Genomic DNA, 17,096 nt, shown 5'->3' with positions numbered 1-17,096 from the left:
ATGAAAGAACAGCCAAGCTCTCAAAAGGGCAACAACAACCCAGCTTTTAATTTGAAGTTATACTAGATGTGAGTCCTGTGTTTGTTTCCTCAAAGGGTTAGTTTGTAGTAACTGGCACTCAAGAGTAGAAAATAAAAATGAGGGGTGCCTGGGTGACTCAGTCGGTTAAGCATCTGACTTGGGCTCGGGTCATGATCTCGTGGTTTGTGGGTTCAAGCCCCGTGTCGTCTTCTGTGCTGACAGCTCAGAGCCTGGAGCCTGCTTCGGATTCTGTGTCTCCCTCTCTATCTGCCCCTCCCCTGCTCGCTTGCTTGCTTGCTTGCTTTCTTTCTTTCTCTCTCTCTCTTTCTCTCTCTCTCTCTCTCTCTCTCTCTTTCAAAAATAGACAAACATTGAAAAAAATCACATCATGAAATGGTTGAAAAGACATAAAAGTTCACTTGCTAATTGGTTTCTCCCAATTTCCAGGTATTTGGGTTTTCAGATTATTTTTAGGTGTTATCTGTGTAATCAAAAGGAAGTTATTTGGACATTTTAATCAAATTTTGTATGAAGGATCAGGATTCAACGATTGATGAGTTGAAGATTCACCAAAAAATTACCAACCTAAAAAATGTTTTTACAGATTTGTAGGAGATTACACATTTGAGAAAGTTCATGTTGGTATAAAGAATTCAGAAAATATTAAATCTATGCAATAATAAAAAAGCTGCTTGGGATGACAGAGCTAGTCTCTTCAAAATGTATGGATGTGTGGAATGCTGACCTATGGCTTTAGTGTTAGCATATGTGTCAGTTGTGACAAATGGGTCTTAAAGTCTCTCTCTTTGCTTATTTAGGCCTGTCTCCTCCCTCCTACACATTTCCAGCTCCTGCAGCAGTTATTCCTACCGAAGCTGCCATTTATCAGCCCTCTGTGCTTTTGAATCCACGAGCACTACAGCCCTCCACGGCATACTATCCGGCGGGCACCCAGCTCTTCATGAACTACACTGCGTACTACCCCAGGTGAGGCTCGGGTGGAAGTGGAAGCGAAGGACAGAAACAAAGGACTCCTTTGATGGCCAGTGCCTGGGTTCACAAAAGAATATTGTCTGCCATTGAAGGTTAGGATGGCGGGCAGCAGCCTCTGTCCTATCTCTCTGACCACAGAGGTTGTTTCGAGACCAAAATAAGTTTATTTTTTCACCAAGTATTGACAGCAGGATCTTTTAGGTTACTCACGGAGACAAATTTCCTTTGTTTCCTGCTCCTGTCTTAGGACCATAAGTAAGTAGCACTGTAAGTATTGCAACAGCGTGGCAATATCATGTAACTGGATTTTAAAACAGGAAAATCCATAAGAACAATTATGTTTTTAAGTAGCATCAATTCATATGTCGGTCCATAATAAATAAAAACTTTTAAATTTTACAGAACTTGTATTTTGTTCGCCCCACCCCCACCCCAAACCAGTACTAACAAGTCCAAGATGAGATTCGTCAGTACTTTTCTTGGAATCAACATATTTTTAATCCAGTTCATTCTTTTGAGTTCTGTTCAATTTCTGGAAGGCAGGAGGTATAATGGAGAGAAAGCTGTTGGTCTGGAAGTTAGGAGACCTGAGATTTAGTCTCAGCTCTTATTCTAACTGGGGCAAGTCACTTAAGTTTTCTGGTTCTTAAAATATGATAAGATTGACCAAGTTTTTGAAGTCCCTTTCACGTCTGACTGCTTGTGAATCTAACTTGGATGTATAATGACATCTCAAAATTTTGTTAAATTTTCTTTTCAAAAAAACTGTTTAGCCAGTAACCAGTTCACGTTATTAGAATAAAATTTTACTTTGGTGCAAGCAATATTGCTCAAAAATTTTTAGCTTATCCCAGGCCTTATTTTTCCTTCCCAAGCTATTTGACTGCATGTTTTGAGTACGTCCACCAATACGTAAGTGAAGTTTTTTGATAAGTGATCTGGAAGTAACCTATCCGATCCCCATAGTTGCCATGTCACATTGTAGTTTTCTTCCTTCTCCATCTAGTTTTTGAGAATGGAGCAGAAACTGTAGAATCTCTAGCGGTGAAGCTTGTAACCACAGTTCATTACATTTGTTACTTAATTAGACATTTTAAAAATATTCACTAATGTTATTATACATGTTCTTTTCTTTCTTTCTTTAAGAGAGCACATGAACAGGGGAGAGGGGCAGAGGGGGATTGAGAGAGAGAGAAGGAGAAATAGAGGCTTAAGGAGAACCACGCTCAGTTCAGATCCCACCATGGGGCTCCATCCCATAACCCCAGGGTCATGACCTGAGCCAAAAATCAAGAGTCAGACGTTCACCCGACTGAGCCACCCAGGTGCCCCACAGCTATTCTTTATTCTACTGGGGAAGAATAGGGAGGAAGCAATAATAGTCAGTTGGCCATCTTTTGAAGGTTTGAAGAAGCTCAGAAGCATGAATGATTGTTCATGGTTGAGTACTGTGTCAGGTGCCCAGCCGAGTCCCAGTCTGTCACCTTCTCTGGACCCTGTGACAATCACTTGGCTAGTAGTGGGTCCTGGTTATAAGAAAGATCTTTGTCTACACCATCAGAATGTCAGGAGTGAAAAAGCATTGTTCCTTTGGGTGCTATTTCTCAACTCTAGAATACGTTTGCAGAGTATTCAATTCCACTGTTGACTTGTAAGCTGGATCCTATGAAAAGAAGGAATCCCTTAGAAATAGCTAGCTATCGTGGTAAGATGGGAACTTAAGTCTTGAATGGAAACCCCAAAGGCAGGAGGAACTGACATTTATGGCTTGATAGCTCCTGTAATTTCATGCCCTTGCCTGTAGGTTAATTTTTTTCTAGTAGTTTTGAAGTTGGTAAGGTCCTCTTGTTAAGTCTAAGAGTATAGAAATATAGTGAGTAAAAGTAGACTCCCATTTTATAAACGTCTAAGTCCAGAAGCAATCACTCTTATTGGTTTGAGAAGACACACATATGTTTGCATTTCTAAATAGTGTGGCATACTTAACATGTACTGCTCATTTGTTCCTTTTTTATTTTTGGGAGAGAGAGTGGGGAAGGGGAGCAGGAGAGAGAGGGAGACAGAGCCTGATTGGGGGGCTTGATCCCACAACCCTGGGATCATGACCTGAGCGAACATCAAGAGACAGTACAGTCAACCGACTGAGCAACTCAGGCACCTGTTTCTTTCCTTTTTTTTTTTTTTTTTAAACCTGCCATGAGAGGTTTAAACTTATGCAAGATGTCACAAGGGTGAAAATACATGAGAATTTAACAATTCCTTTATTTTTAGACCTCTAATTTAAAAAAATTTTTCTCAGGGCACCTCGGTGGCTCAATCAGTTGAGCATCTGACTTTGACTCAGGTCATGATCTCACAGTTCGTGAGTTCACGCCCCATATTGGGCTCGCTGCTATCAGCACAGATCCTGCTTCAGATCCTCTGTCCCCCTTCCTCACTGCCCTTCACTGCTTGTACTCTCTCTCAAAAAAAAAAAAAAAAAAAATTAAAAAAAATTTGTTCTCTATTAAAGTTTGTATTGATCTTTAAGTACATCTATTTCTGTAGGACAATTTCACAGAAATGAAATTTTTTTTTTTTTTTTTTCCAACGTTTATTTATTTTTGGGACAGAGAGAGACAGAGCATGAACGGAGGAGGGGCAGAGAGAGAGGGAGACACAGAATCGGAAACAGGCTCCAGGCTCTGAGCCATCAGCCCAGAGCCTGACGCGGGGCTCGAACTCCCGGACCGCGAGATCGTGACCTGGCTGAAGTCGGACGCTTAACCGACTGCGCCACCCAGGCGCCCCAGAAATGAAATTTTTAATCAAAGATCATGTGTATTAAATTTAAATTAATACTTTCAAATAACCCCTAATATATTTCATTATTTTAATTGACATTTCCCTAATTGTAATGAAATTGCCCACATAAACAAGGTGTTGAAACATGGGAATGTCCTCTTATTTATACTGCAAAATCTAGAATAATTTTTAAAAATGAATTCCAAAAAACTATAAAATAGTTCACAGTTTTGGAATAATACCACTAAACTCTAATCTGACATGACTATAAAGCATTTGAGGCTATTGAAAAATTGCTGCGTAAGTTTTCATGTATATTTTGACCGTATTCCCTGATAAATGGAGAAAGTCTTAAGAGAGCACATGTGAGGCTAAAAAAGGATATTAATCAGAAGTGTTGGAGTTTGTGTCTCTTTTTAAAGATTTTTAAATTCCCTACTTTTTTATAAAATATGTCAGTTTGACTTGAAATTAATTTAATGTGTTCATTGCTTTAAGAGTTTAAGATGCCAAGTATTTTGCAGAATTTTTAAAGCATGTCCCTCAAAAAGAAGTGATTGGTTTTAATTGTTTAAGATTTTATTATTATTTTTATTTTTATTTTATTTTGACTATTCTCTGCCCCTGACATGGGCCTCGAACCTATGACCATGAGAACGAGTTGCATGCTCTACTGACTGAGCCAGCCAGGCACCCTGGTTTTAACTGTTTTTGACTTTCAATTTAACTGAGCAAACTATTACTTAGTACCTCTGTGTGATATCTGTTGGGAACATTAACAAAACCTGGACTCTTTCTGGTATAGAGCAGCTGACGGAGTATGTATGTAACCCTGTTCAAAGTCAGTGCTGTCAGTGGTCTCCTTCAGCTCGAGAGCATTTGTCTTTATTTTGTCTCTAACTTGCTCTCTTTATAAATTTGAAGATAAACTCTCCAGTGGCTACTGCTCTGAGATATGGCATCTTTTATCATAAGGATTTGGGTTTCTTGAGGAACAATTTAAGGAGAAAACATGAATTGTTTGTTTGTTTATTTAATGTTTATTTTTGAGAGAGAGTGTGAGCGTGCCCATGCTTGAGCTGGGGAGGGGCCGAGAAAGAGGGAGACACAGGATCCGAGGTGGGCTTTGTGCTGACAGCAGACACAAACTCAAACTCACGAACCTCGAGATCACGACCTGAGCTGAAGTCAGACATTTAACCAAATGAGCCATCAAGACGCCCCATGAACCATTTAATACTAAATAAGTTTTTGGCAGTTTAAATGTGTGGCTGTGACAATAACATCATGAAGAGTAAGTGATATAAAAGCATATGTGGTTTTTATTTTCTGTTTATGGACATTCTTTCTCCTCCTTTTTTTTAAGTTTGTTTATTTTGAGAGAGAGAATGTGAGCGAGCACACAGGGGAGGACAGAGAGAGGGGAGAGAGAGAATCCCAAGCAGGCTCCACACTGTCAGTGCAGAGCCCCACGCCTGGTTCGATCTCATGAACCAACCAGTGAGATCATGACTTGAGCTGAGATCAAGAGTCCAACACTTAACCTACTGAGCCACCCAGGCACCCCCAATTCGCCTCTTTTTGGAAGACCGTTCCAGTTCCTTAGTATCCTAGAGCTTAGCCAAGGGTACAAAGAAGTTAGAAAGGCCAATATGTTCATGCCCACCCTGTTTACCACTCAAAACTCTGTTAGATCACACCTTTTCCTCTCCAGTTACATGAAGTCCCACCTTTTATTCTGATCTTTCAGTTTTCTAGGAAAAGCATATTCTCCTTTGCATCAAAGCTGTAGCACCGGTGAAAAATCTGCTTTTTAACTCAATGCCATCTAATTTAAGAAAAGCCAGATTAACATAAATGTCTTTGTATGCATCACCTCACCTTTTGTAGGACACTAAAAAAGTAACATATTCCCTGGACCAAGAAAGAGGACAAGGGATATTTTATTCATGAGTGTGCTTCATTTGCATGCCCATGTGAATGATTGGGGGTGGTAGAGATTATTTCTTTCCTGGGATAACCATTTGTTATACAATCAGCTTATTTCTACCTAAGCAATGTAGATTTAGTAATATTGAGGCATTCTGCACTGTTTGCTTTGTTGTACAGCATTATCGTATTCTATTCCGGAATTCTTTGCATTTGAACCAAAAAAAAAAAAAAAAAAAAAAAATACCAAGCCTCTGGGAGATGCCTATATTTCATATTTTCAAACTTAGCTTTTGAGAGAAGTATAATTTAATTCACATGCAATTGTAATAAATAGTAGGGAGAGATCTCCTATACACCCTACCTAGTTTCTCCCAGTAGTAACATTTACCTTCTAGTCTTTAAGAAGAGCCCAGGTGTAGTAATCAGTATGGGCAACTGCCACACAAAATTGATAAACAGTGCTGAAAATTAACCTTGAGATTATTGATTTCAGATGAAAAAGTCAAGTCAGATCAAAAATTTCCTACATGAAAATTGACTCCAGACTTCACCCTTGCTGGAATTCAAAGAGTCACTTCCGAATACATGGTCTTTGTAACACTGTGGTGTTGATGAATGTTGTTACAAAGGTTGTGCAATAATTTTGGCAAGGGAATATCTCCTAGGTTAATGTGTTGTAACTCATCAGAGGGGAGAATGTATTTCATGAATCTTTTCACTTAACCTATTTCTTTCTCTAACAGACTACACAATGCTTTGATTTCTCTTTTCGAGAGAAATCTGGCAAGTCTTCAAATTAAGAATATTGTCACACTATGACTACCTTGATTTTGAATGTCATCTGATGACATTAATTTGTGTTACCTATGTTTAGTAGTTTGTAATTAGTAAATGAGGAAGGGTATTATGAGGCTTGTTTTCAACAGAGTGTGTATTATGAGTGTTCTGATGTGGTAGGCATCTTGGCCCCAGTATTTTCTTTCTTTTTTTTCTTTTAATTTTTTTTTAATGTTTATATTTATTTTTGAGACAGAGACAGAGCATGAGCAGGGGAGGGGCAGAGAGAGAGACACACAGAGTCCGAAGCAGGCTCCAGGCTCCAAGCTGTCAGCACAGAGCCCGACGCGGGGCTCAAACCCACAAACCGCGAGACCATGACCTGAGCTGAAGTCGGACACTCAACCGACTGAGCCACCCAGGCACCCCAGCCCCCAGTATCTTCATATATCTTTCCCTGTTCTGCAAGAATTTTTGTAAGACTTACTCAAATACATTGGGTATTACAAAATTAGATATAAATTCGAATCTGGGAAAATAAAGGATAGAAAAGAAATGTTTGGGCAGTCTTGACAATAGACTCTTAGGCTATTGATATGGGAATAACAATTTTGAACTCTGAGCAGGTAGTCAGATGAAAAGAAACCTATATTCAAAACTCCTAACTTCAAAGGAAAGGAAGTCATAACTTCTCAGAAATACAGGTTTTCTCTACATTGGGTTTGAAAAATGTTTTAACTGGACAGAGAAGACATGGAGTACTGCAGTGGAGGGAATCTTCAACAGCTTTATAATATACTTATTCATGTGTTTCATTAAGCAGTTTCTTAACACTGTCTCAGTGCAGCTTGTCCCAGCAAGTGGTCATAAATAATGTCTTTACTTCTTGTGTTCTTTTTCCCTTCATTTCCTCTGCCTCCCCTCATTCTTATTGGGGTTGCACCCAGCTCAAGTGCAGTCTCTCCCTTTTTTTTTTTTTTTCTTTTAATATTATTTATTTTGAGGGGGGTAGAGAGAATCCCAAGCAGGCTCCACCCTGTCAGAGTAGAGTCCAATGCAGGGCTTGATCCCACAAACTGAGATTGTGACCTGAGGCAAAAGCAAGAGTTGGACGCTTAACTGAGCCACTCAGATGCCCCTCAAGTGCAACCTTCTTGCTTATGTGCCTACGGTACAATCTTTCCAACCACAGGACCTTTGAGTTCAGTGTTACCTTTTTAGTCCTATCAGTTTTTTTTTTAACCTTTGTGGCTTCTGAGTAGAAGTTACATTGTGGACCTCCTATACGCATGAGACATTGATAAACACTTGCACTTGAGAATCTGAAACCTCACTAACGGTATAATGGCAGCAAGAACCCAAAATAGTAACGATTGAATGTAAAGATTAAGATGAGTTACTAGTATAATCTGCTTTTGATGGGTAGCTCTTGTTTATGGTTTGTTTGTTTTAACGTTTATTCGTTTTTGAGAGAGAGTGTGAGTGGGGGAGGGGCAGAGAGAGGGGGACACAATCTCAAACAGGCTCCAGGCACTGAGCTGTCAGTACAGAGCCCGACGTGGGGCTCAAACTCAAGGACCGCGAGATCATGACCTGAGCTGAAGTCGGACACTCAACCGACTGAGCCACCTAGGCGTCCGTCTCATTTATGTTCTTAATTGGAGTGGTTAGAAAATTTCCTGCTTGAATTTCTTGTCTTTTTCTAAATTACTGCCGTAAAGCAAATGCACATAATTTCTGTGTTCTCCTTATTCTGTTGTGGCAGATAAATCCATACATATTTTGAAGCTATTCTTATGTTGAAATTTGTTTCTCTTATCTTTCATAATGTTTTTTAATCTACACAGAATCTGATAAAAGACTTAAAATTTTTTAAAGTTTTATTTACTTAAGTAATCTCTAACACCCCATGTGAGGCTCGAATTTACAACCCCAATATTAAAAGTCTCATGCTCTTCCAAATAAGCCAGCCAGGCACATCCTAAGATTTTTTTATAACTCAGTAATTTATGTTCCATGAAAAGCATTGACTATCTCAGATATTGACTATAAATTGGTCTTTAACTCAATTAGCTGAAAAGTTAATGCTATGATTTTTCATATTTATTGAGGCACTTTATATACTGTAAAATTGACCCATTTTATTATTTTTTAAAATTTATTCAAATTCAAATTAACATACAATGCAGTAGAGTCTTTTATGGGGCACCTAGGTGACTCAGTCTGTTAAGCATCCGACTTCAGCTCAGGTCATGATCTCACGGTTCCTGAGTCTGAGCCCCATGTTGGGCTCTGTGCTGACAGCTCAGAGCCTGGTGCCTGTTTCAGATTCTCTGTCTCCTTCTCTCTCTCAAAAATAAATAAACATTAAAAAAATATTTTTAAAAATCTCTTACGGTTTGCCTCCATCTTTGTTTTTATCTTATTTTTCCTTCCCTTCCTCTATGTTCATCTGTTGTGTTTCTTAAATTCCATGTATGAATTCGATCATGACTTCAGCTCAAGTCATGATCTCATGGCTTGTGAGTTTGAGCCCCACATCAGGCTCTGATAGCTCGGAGCCTGGAGCCTGTTTTGGATTCTGTGCCTCCCTCTCTCTGCCCCTCCCCTGTTCACACTCTGTCTCTCTCTCTCTCTCTCTCTCAGAAATAAACAAACATTTAAAAAAAATTTTTTTAATTCCATATGAGTGAAATCATATATTTGTCTCTCTGACTGATTTCACTTAGCATCCATGTTGTTGCAAATGGCAAGATTTCATTCCTTTTGATTGCTGAGTAGTATTCCATTGTGTATATGTAACACATCTTCATTTGTTACTTGATGGACATTTGGACTCTTTGCATAATTTGGCTATTGTTGATAGTGCTGCTATAAACATTCAGATGCATGTGCCCCTTTAATTCAGCATCTTTGTCTCATTTGGATACATACCCAGTAGTGCAACAGATGGATCAGAGGGTAATTCTATTTTTAATTTTTTGAGAAACCTCCATACTGTTTTCCAGAGTGGCTGTACCCAGTTTGCTTTCCTACCAACAGTGGAAAAGGGTTCCCCTTTCTCCACATCTTCAACATTTGTTGTTGCCTGAGTTGTTCATTTTAGCTATTCTGACAGGTGTGAGGTGGTATCTCATTGTGGTTTTGATTTGTGTTTCCCTGATGATGAGTGATGTGGAGCATGTTTTCATGTGTCTGTTAGCCATCTGGATGTCTTCTTTGGAGAAGTATCTATTCATGTCTTCTGCCCATTTCTTCACTGGATTATTTGTTTTTTGGGTGTTAAGTTTGAATAGTTCTTTATAGATTTCGGATACTGACCCTTTATGTGATATGTCATTTGCAAATATCTTCTCCCATTCTGTCGATTGCCTTTTAGTTTTGTTGATTGTTTCCTTTGCTGTCCAGAAGCTTTCTATCTTGATGAAGTCCCAATAGTTCACTTTTGCTTTTATTTCCCTTGCCTCCAAGACAGGTCTAGTAAGGAGTTGCTACAGCTGAGCTCAGAGAGATTGTTGCCTGTTTTCTCCTCTATGATTTTGATAGTTTCCTGTCTCACATTTAAGTCTTTCATCCATTTTGAGTTTATTTTTGTGTATGGTGTAAGAAAGTGGTTTCATTCTTCTGCATGTTGCTCTCCAGCTTTCCCAGCACCATTTGCTGAAGAGACTGTCTTTTTTCCATTGGATACTCTTTCTTGCTTTGAAAATTGACTCATTTTAAATGTATGATTCAGGGGCGCCTGGGTGGCGCAGTCGGTTTAGCGTCCGACTTCAGCCAGGTCACGATCTCGCGGTCCGGGAGTTCGAGCCCCGCGTCGGGCTCTGGGCTGATGGCTCAGAGCCTGGAGCCTGTTTCCGATTCTGTGTCTCCCTCTCTCTCTGCCCCTCCCCCGTTCATGCTCTGTCTCTCTCTGTCCCAAAAATAAATAAATGTTGAAAAAAAAATTTTTTAAATGTATGATTCAATTTTTAGTGTATTTACAGAGTTGTGCTGCTAATTTTACAAGTTTTATAATCCAATTTTTAGATAATATAACATTCTAATTTTAGAATAACCTATCACCCCAAAAAGAAACCTGGTGACCATTAGTAGAAACTCCTATTCACCTCCCTTCTACCCCCTTCACTCTCCCGTAACCCCATCCCTAAAGAACTACCAACTTATTTTTGGTTTCTATGGATTTGCCTCTTCCAGATACTTCATATAAATGAAGTCATACCACACGTGGTCTTTGTGCCTGGCTTCTTTTATGGAGCATGTTTTGAAGTTCATTCATACTGTAGCATGGGTCAGTACATTATTCTTTTTTATGGCTAAATAATATTATGGCTAATAATATTGTAGGGATTTATGACATTTAGTTTGTCCATTTATCACTTGTTGGACATTTGAAGGTGTTTTGACTGTTAAGTATAATGGTACTGTGTACCTCTACATTCAAGTTTTTGCATGTATATAAATTTTCAGATTTCTAGTATAAGGTTTACACCTAGGAGTGGGATTGCTGTGTCATACGTTAATTCTAAGTTTAACTTTTGAGAAAGAGCAAAACTGTTGTCCAAAGGAGCTTCACCATTTTACATTTCTGTTTTTTTTTTTTTTATGATGTCTAAATTTTTTAATGTTATTTATTTTGAGAGAGAGTGTGAGCACACACGAGTGAGAGAAGGGCAGAGAGCAAGAGAAACAGAGGATCTGAAGCGGGCTCTGTACCAACAGCAGAGAGCCTGAGTGGGGGACTAAAACTTGCAAACAATGAGATCACAACCTGAGCCACCCAGGCACCCCTTAAGACTTTATTTTTAAGCAGTCTCTATACCCAACTTCGGACTGAAACCCACAACCCAAGACCAAGAGTCTAATGTTCCACCAACTGAACCAGCCAGGTGCCCTACCATTTTACATTTCTAACCATTAATGTATGAGAGTTCAGTTTCTCCACAACCTTTTAATTTTTTTTTTTAACGTTTATTTATTTTTGAGACAGAGACAGAGCATGAACTGGGGAGGGTCAGAGAGAGAGAGTGAGACACAGAATCCGAAACAGGCTCCAGGCTCTGAGCTGTCAGCACAGAGCCCGACGCGGGGCTCGAACTCACGGACCACAAGATCACGACCTGAGCCGTAGTCGGCCGCTTAACCAACTGAGCCACCCAGGCGCCCCTCTCCACAACCTTTTAAACTTGATTTTATTTTAGTCATTTTTGTAGGTGTGGATTTGCTTTCTCATTATAGTTTTGATTTACATTTCCTTAATGGCTATTGATTTTGAGCATCTTCATATGTGCTTATTATCCTTTTGTATATTTTCTTTGGAGAAATGTTCAAATCTCTTGTGCATTTTAAAACTGGATTAGTCTCCGTACTGTTTTTCAGTGGTAAGATTTTTTTATATATTCTAGATGAGAGACCTTATTAAGGTGTGATTTACAAATACTTTTTCTCAGTCTGTGGGTTATCTTCATTTTCTTAATGATGTCTTTTAAAGCACAAAAGTTTTAAATTTTGATGAAGTACAATTTATCAGTGTCTTATTTTCTCACTTACAGTTTTGTTGTAATATATCACCCAAGTTTCTGGAGATTTACTACATATTCTTGCAAGAGTTCTGTAATTTTACTTTATTTTTTTAAGTTTATTATTTTGAGAGTGAGTGAGAGAATCCCAAACAGGCTCTGTGCTCTCAGCACAGAGCCCAATGCAGGGCTCCATCCCACGAACCGTGAGATCATGACCTGAGCCAAAATCAAGAGTCAGTCACTCAACTGACAGAGCTACCCAGGGGCCCCAGAGTTCTGTAATCTTTGCTCTTAATTTAGGTGTCTTATTCAACTTGGATTAATTTTTTATATGATATGAGGTAGAGGCCTAAATTCATTCTTTTGCATGTGGGTATTACATTATTTCAGCACCATTTATTGGAAAGACAACAGACATACTTTGTTTTATTGTGTTTTGCTCTCGCACTGTGTAGATACTGTGTATTTCTTTTTTTTTTTTTTAAAGAAATTTTAATGTTTATTTTTGACAGAGAGAGAGACAGAGCATGAGTGGGGGAGGGCTGGAGACAGAGAGGGAGAGACACAGAATCCGAAGCAGGCTCCAGGCTCCGAGCTGTCGGCACAGAGCCTGATGTGCGGCTCAAACTCACAGACTGCGAGATCATGACCTGAGCCGAAGTCGGACACTCAACCGACTGAGCCACCCAAGTGCCCCTGTGTATTTCTTTTTTAATGTTTATTTATTTTTGAAAGAGAGAAAGAGCACGAGCAGAGGAAGGGAAGAGAGAGGAGGGAGACAGAGAATCCAAAGTAGGCTCCATGCTGTCAGTGCAGAGCCCAACGTGGGGCTCAAACTGGGAGACCATGACCTGAACCCAAATTGAGGTGAATGCCCAACTGAAAAAGTCACCCAGGTGCCCCTAGGTACTTGTTGTTTTTGTTTTGTTTTGTTTTTGTTTTTAACAAATTGAAGGTGTATGGCAATCCTGCATCAAGCAAGTCTGTCGGCACCATTTTCTCAACAGCATTTGCTCACTTTGTTTCTCTGTCACATTTTGGCGATTTTTGAAATATTCTGTAGTTTTCTATAATTTTATTTGTTATGATCTGTGATCAGTAATTACAACTAGCTGAAAGTTTAGGTGATACTTAGCATTTTTTAGCAATAAAGTATTTTTAGGGACGTCTGAGTGGCTCAGTCGGTTGAGTATCCAACTCTTGATTTTGGTTTGGGTCATGATTCTGGGTTGGTGGGATCAAGCCCCGAGATGGGCTCCATGCTTAGCATGAAGCCTGCTTAAGACATTCTCTCTCTCTCTCTCTCTCTCCCTCTCTCTCCCAACTCATGCTCCCTCTCTAAGGTAAAAAATAAGTAAATAAAAATTTTAAACTTCTAAAAAATAGTTATTAAAAAAAACTTTTTGGGGCGCCTGGGTGGCGCAGTCGGTTAAGCGTCCGACTTCAGCCAGGTCACGATCTCGCGGTCCGTGGGTTCGAGCCCCGCGTCGGGCTCTGGGCTGATGGCTCAGAGCCTGGAGCCTGCTTCCGATTCTGTGTCTCCCTCTCTCTCTGCCCCTCCCCCGTTCATGCTCTGTCTCTCGCTGTCCCAAAAATAAATAAAAGTTGAAAAAAAAAATTAAAAAAAAAAAAAAAACTTTTTAATGTTTGTTTATTTTTGAGAGAGAAAGACGGTGTGAGTAGGGGAGAGGCAGAGAGAGGGAGACAGAATCTGAAGCAGGTTCCAGGCTCTGAGCTGTCAACACAGAGCCTGATGTGGGGCTCAAACTCATGAACCAAGAGATCATGACCTGAGCCAAAGTCAGATGCTTAACCAACTGAACCATCCAGATGCCCCCCAAAATAGTTATTTTTAAATTAAGGTATGTTTTTAGACCTCATGGCATTGCACACACTTAGTAGACTGCCGCATAGTCTAGACAAAATTTGTATGTGCACTGGGGAACCAAAATATTCATTTGACTCTATTGTGATGTTTACTTTATTGCAGTTGTCTGGAACCAAACCCACAGCATCTTCAAGGTTTGCTTGTATTCTTTCCTCACCAAATTGTCTTGGAATCTTTGTCAAAATTCAAATGGCCATAAATGTAAGGGTTTATTTCAGGCCACCCAATTCAATTCCACTGATCATTGCCTACCCTTATGGGAGTGTCACACCATTTGATCACTGTAGTTTTATAGCAGGTTTTAAATTTAGCAAACATAACTCCTGCTTTGTTCTTTTCCAAGAGAGTATGGCTCTTCTGGGTCCTTTGCATTTCTGTGCACATTTTAGGTTCAGTTTTGTTGATTTTTGTAAAAAAAAAAAAAAAAAAAACAGTTGAGATTTTGATAGCTTGTGAATTGAATCTGTAGGTCAATTTAGACAAGATTGCCATTTTAACCATATTAAGTCCTTTGTTTATGAACATGACTGTCTTTCCTTGTGTTTCGATCATCTTTTGTTTTCAAATAATGTCTTTTAGTTTTCAGTAAGTCTAACTATTCCTTTTTAAATTTTTTTCCTAAGTGTTTTTTTTTTTTTGATGCTATTGTGAATAGAATTGCTTTCTTAATTTCATTTTTGTGTTTTCACTGTAGTGTATAGAAATGCAATTGATCTATTATATGTGTCGATCTTGTATTTTGTTACCTTGCTGGACTGGTTTTTTCTACCTTGTTTTTAGTAAATTCTTTTTTATTTTCTACATAGAGGTTTACCTTGTCATTTTTTAATAAGTTATTTTTGTTGATTCTGATTTCAATAATCTGAAAGACCTTTGCATTTAGGTTGACAGAAAATTCTTATTCTCATTTCCTGTCAGGTACATACACAATTATTTAATTTTCCTTAAGATGCCTTGTGTACAGCAGAAATCCTAGTGCAAAAATAAGGATGTGATTCCGAGTTTAGGCTTCCTGAAAATAGGTGTTACCTTATAGATACTGAACATAATTGCCACTTATAATGTTACATTTCTAGTTGGATAATTTTTATCTATTTTGTCTTGTTTGTATTTTGAAGGTACTAGACACCTGGATTTAATTTATAGGAGATCTTTAGCCAAAGGTATAGAATGTGCCAGGACAGAGTCATAGAAGTAAGTTGTATACTGTGGGAACAATCTGACTCTACTAGTTAGTAGGAAAAACCTAGTTACTCAATTAAATACATAGAGAAGTCTTGGTGGTTTTTGAGAATTAGTTATCAGGCATTTGACATGAGCAAATATGGTCTTTGAAGAATGGTGGTTAAAAACTCTGGGTGGTTCTGGTTTGGTGAAGAGCTAACTAGTTGTGTGACCTTTGGGAAATAATTTAACTCTTAGTTTCTGTTTCTACCTCTGTGAAAACGATGAGGTATGTCTGAGTGATTGCTAAAGTTCTACTCAGGCACAAATTTCAGCATTCCCTCTGTATCTGCTCTTATAGTTGCATATACATTGACTGTTAGTCTCTAAATAGACTTTCCCCACACAAAGTTAGAAACATCTCCCAACTATCTTTAATATGCACATAAGTTGAGGATCACTGCTTTATAGACTTACAAGATTAAGGGCAGCTTGATGTCAAGTAATTTTTTCACGCTCTGATATTTTAAAAATGATGAAATGGAATGATGGTTATGGAAATAATAAGAATGAGGTAACAAATTATTTTTTGATTTATGGAGTAACTTGGTATGTTACATTATTGAATCCGAAAAACAATTCTGTGAAACTAGGAAAGTGCTATTATCCCCATTTAGCAAATGATGAAATTGAAGTTCAGAGAAATTAAGTGACTTGCTCAAAGTTTCTGTACTAATAAAAAAAATGGAGTCTGGAACTATATGCACATCTGGCACCATTCCTATTAACCCATCAGTTAGGATTATGTAGGATAAATAATCTCAAAGATTCTTAGCCCTTCCATTATGTGTTTACTGGTCTTTGAAGTTGGGTAATTACCTACTTAGGTTTAGAAGATTGAATAATCTAAAGCTGTGGGTCTTTATTGATCCTTAAGCTACTAACATCTTTATAATTTTTCTCTATGTATTTTCAATTATGGGTATCTGGCCACTGTGATGGAAAACAAATTGGGTAGGGGGGGTAGGGTGAAACTAATTTCAAAATACGGTAATCACTTGCGTTGCCACATAAAGAATAATTATGTATTTACTTGGCTTGTTCTTCTTAGAGGTAATTGCTGCAGATAGCATGGAGAGGACACAAGCATCAATTTTCCCTTTGTGTTAATGGTGATTGATTTAACTTGTTATGCATCCCTTCCAATTTACCCACTTCGCTACCTTTTTTTCCAATCAAGGTTGGAAGAACTAATTCATGAGTGCTATAGTACTTTGTGTTTTATGCTGTACAATTGCTTGTATATGTGGGTAGAACCGTCTATTCTTTGGAGCAATAACTTTGGATTTTTTTCTCTTTTTCTTTTCCTTTTGGTCACGGTGGCTGTGGTTCCTATTAGTGCTTTGAATTCATGCATTTTCATGCCTAACTATTCCTGGCAACTACCCAGTTAATCATCAATGAGCTGGGCTTTGGAAGTGGCGCTTTGTGGTTGAGTGACTACGAAGGCTTAATTCTCTCTTTCCTGTCCCTTTAAGAATCTGAGAACTGGATCTCTGGGGAAGACTTGCACTTAAGTCTGTATTAACCCTTTTGCTTTTCAACTTTGGACTTTTGTGGAAACGTGGGACAGACTAGCTATGGTATTCTTACCTGTCTTGGGAGAGATAACTGAGAATTCTAAGAAAGATCACCTTGAGGAAGTCTGTTTCCTTACATAACTGATGCTTTTAGAATAAATATTGGACATTGTCTATTCCTATTGGTTCACTGTGCTTTCTCTCCCTTTAGCCCCCCAGGTTCGCCCAATAGTCTTGGCTACTTCCCTACAGCTGCTAATCTTAGCGGTGTCCCTCCACAGCCTGGCACGGTGGTCAGAATGCAGGGCCTGGCCTACAATACTGGAGTTAAGGAAATTCTTAACTTCTTCCAAGGTTACCAGGTCAGTAGCTTGAAGAAGAAAATACACAGTGCCCTTATTACTTAAGTTGATTTGCCTAAAGAATGCAGCCAGG

General features: G+C 38.8%; 1 protein-coding gene across 7 annotated transcripts in view; it reads left to right on the top strand.

Moving 5' to 3' along the window:
* ESRP1 (epithelial splicing regulatory protein 1) overlaps positions 1-17,096 on the top strand; it is a 65,785-nt gene that overhangs the window by 32,782 nt on the left and 15,907 nt on the right. For 4 of the 7 annotated variants that reach the window (XM_030304316.1, XM_032591923.1, XM_030304312.2 and 1 more), the window contains exons 13-14: positions 840-1,008; positions 16,873-17,023. In XM_030304316.1, coding sequence (XP_030160176.1) covers positions 840-1,008; positions 16,873-17,023 — 320 coding nt within the window. The remainder of the gene's footprint in view (positions 1-839; positions 1,009-16,872; positions 17,024-17,096) is intronic. The other 3 variants (XM_030304317.2, XM_032591924.1, XM_030304314.1) reach the window with 1 other exon arrangement.

This window comes from Lynx canadensis, chromosome F2, assembly GCF_007474595.2.
Source record: "Lynx canadensis isolate LIC74 chromosome F2, mLynCan4.pri.v2, whole genome shotgun sequence".
In the NCBI taxonomy this organism is placed as follows: domain Eukaryota; kingdom Metazoa; phylum Chordata; class Mammalia; order Carnivora; family Felidae; genus Lynx; species Lynx canadensis.
Note: the sequence above shows the minus strand (reverse complement) of the source record. Positions and strands in the feature narration are given on the sequence as shown.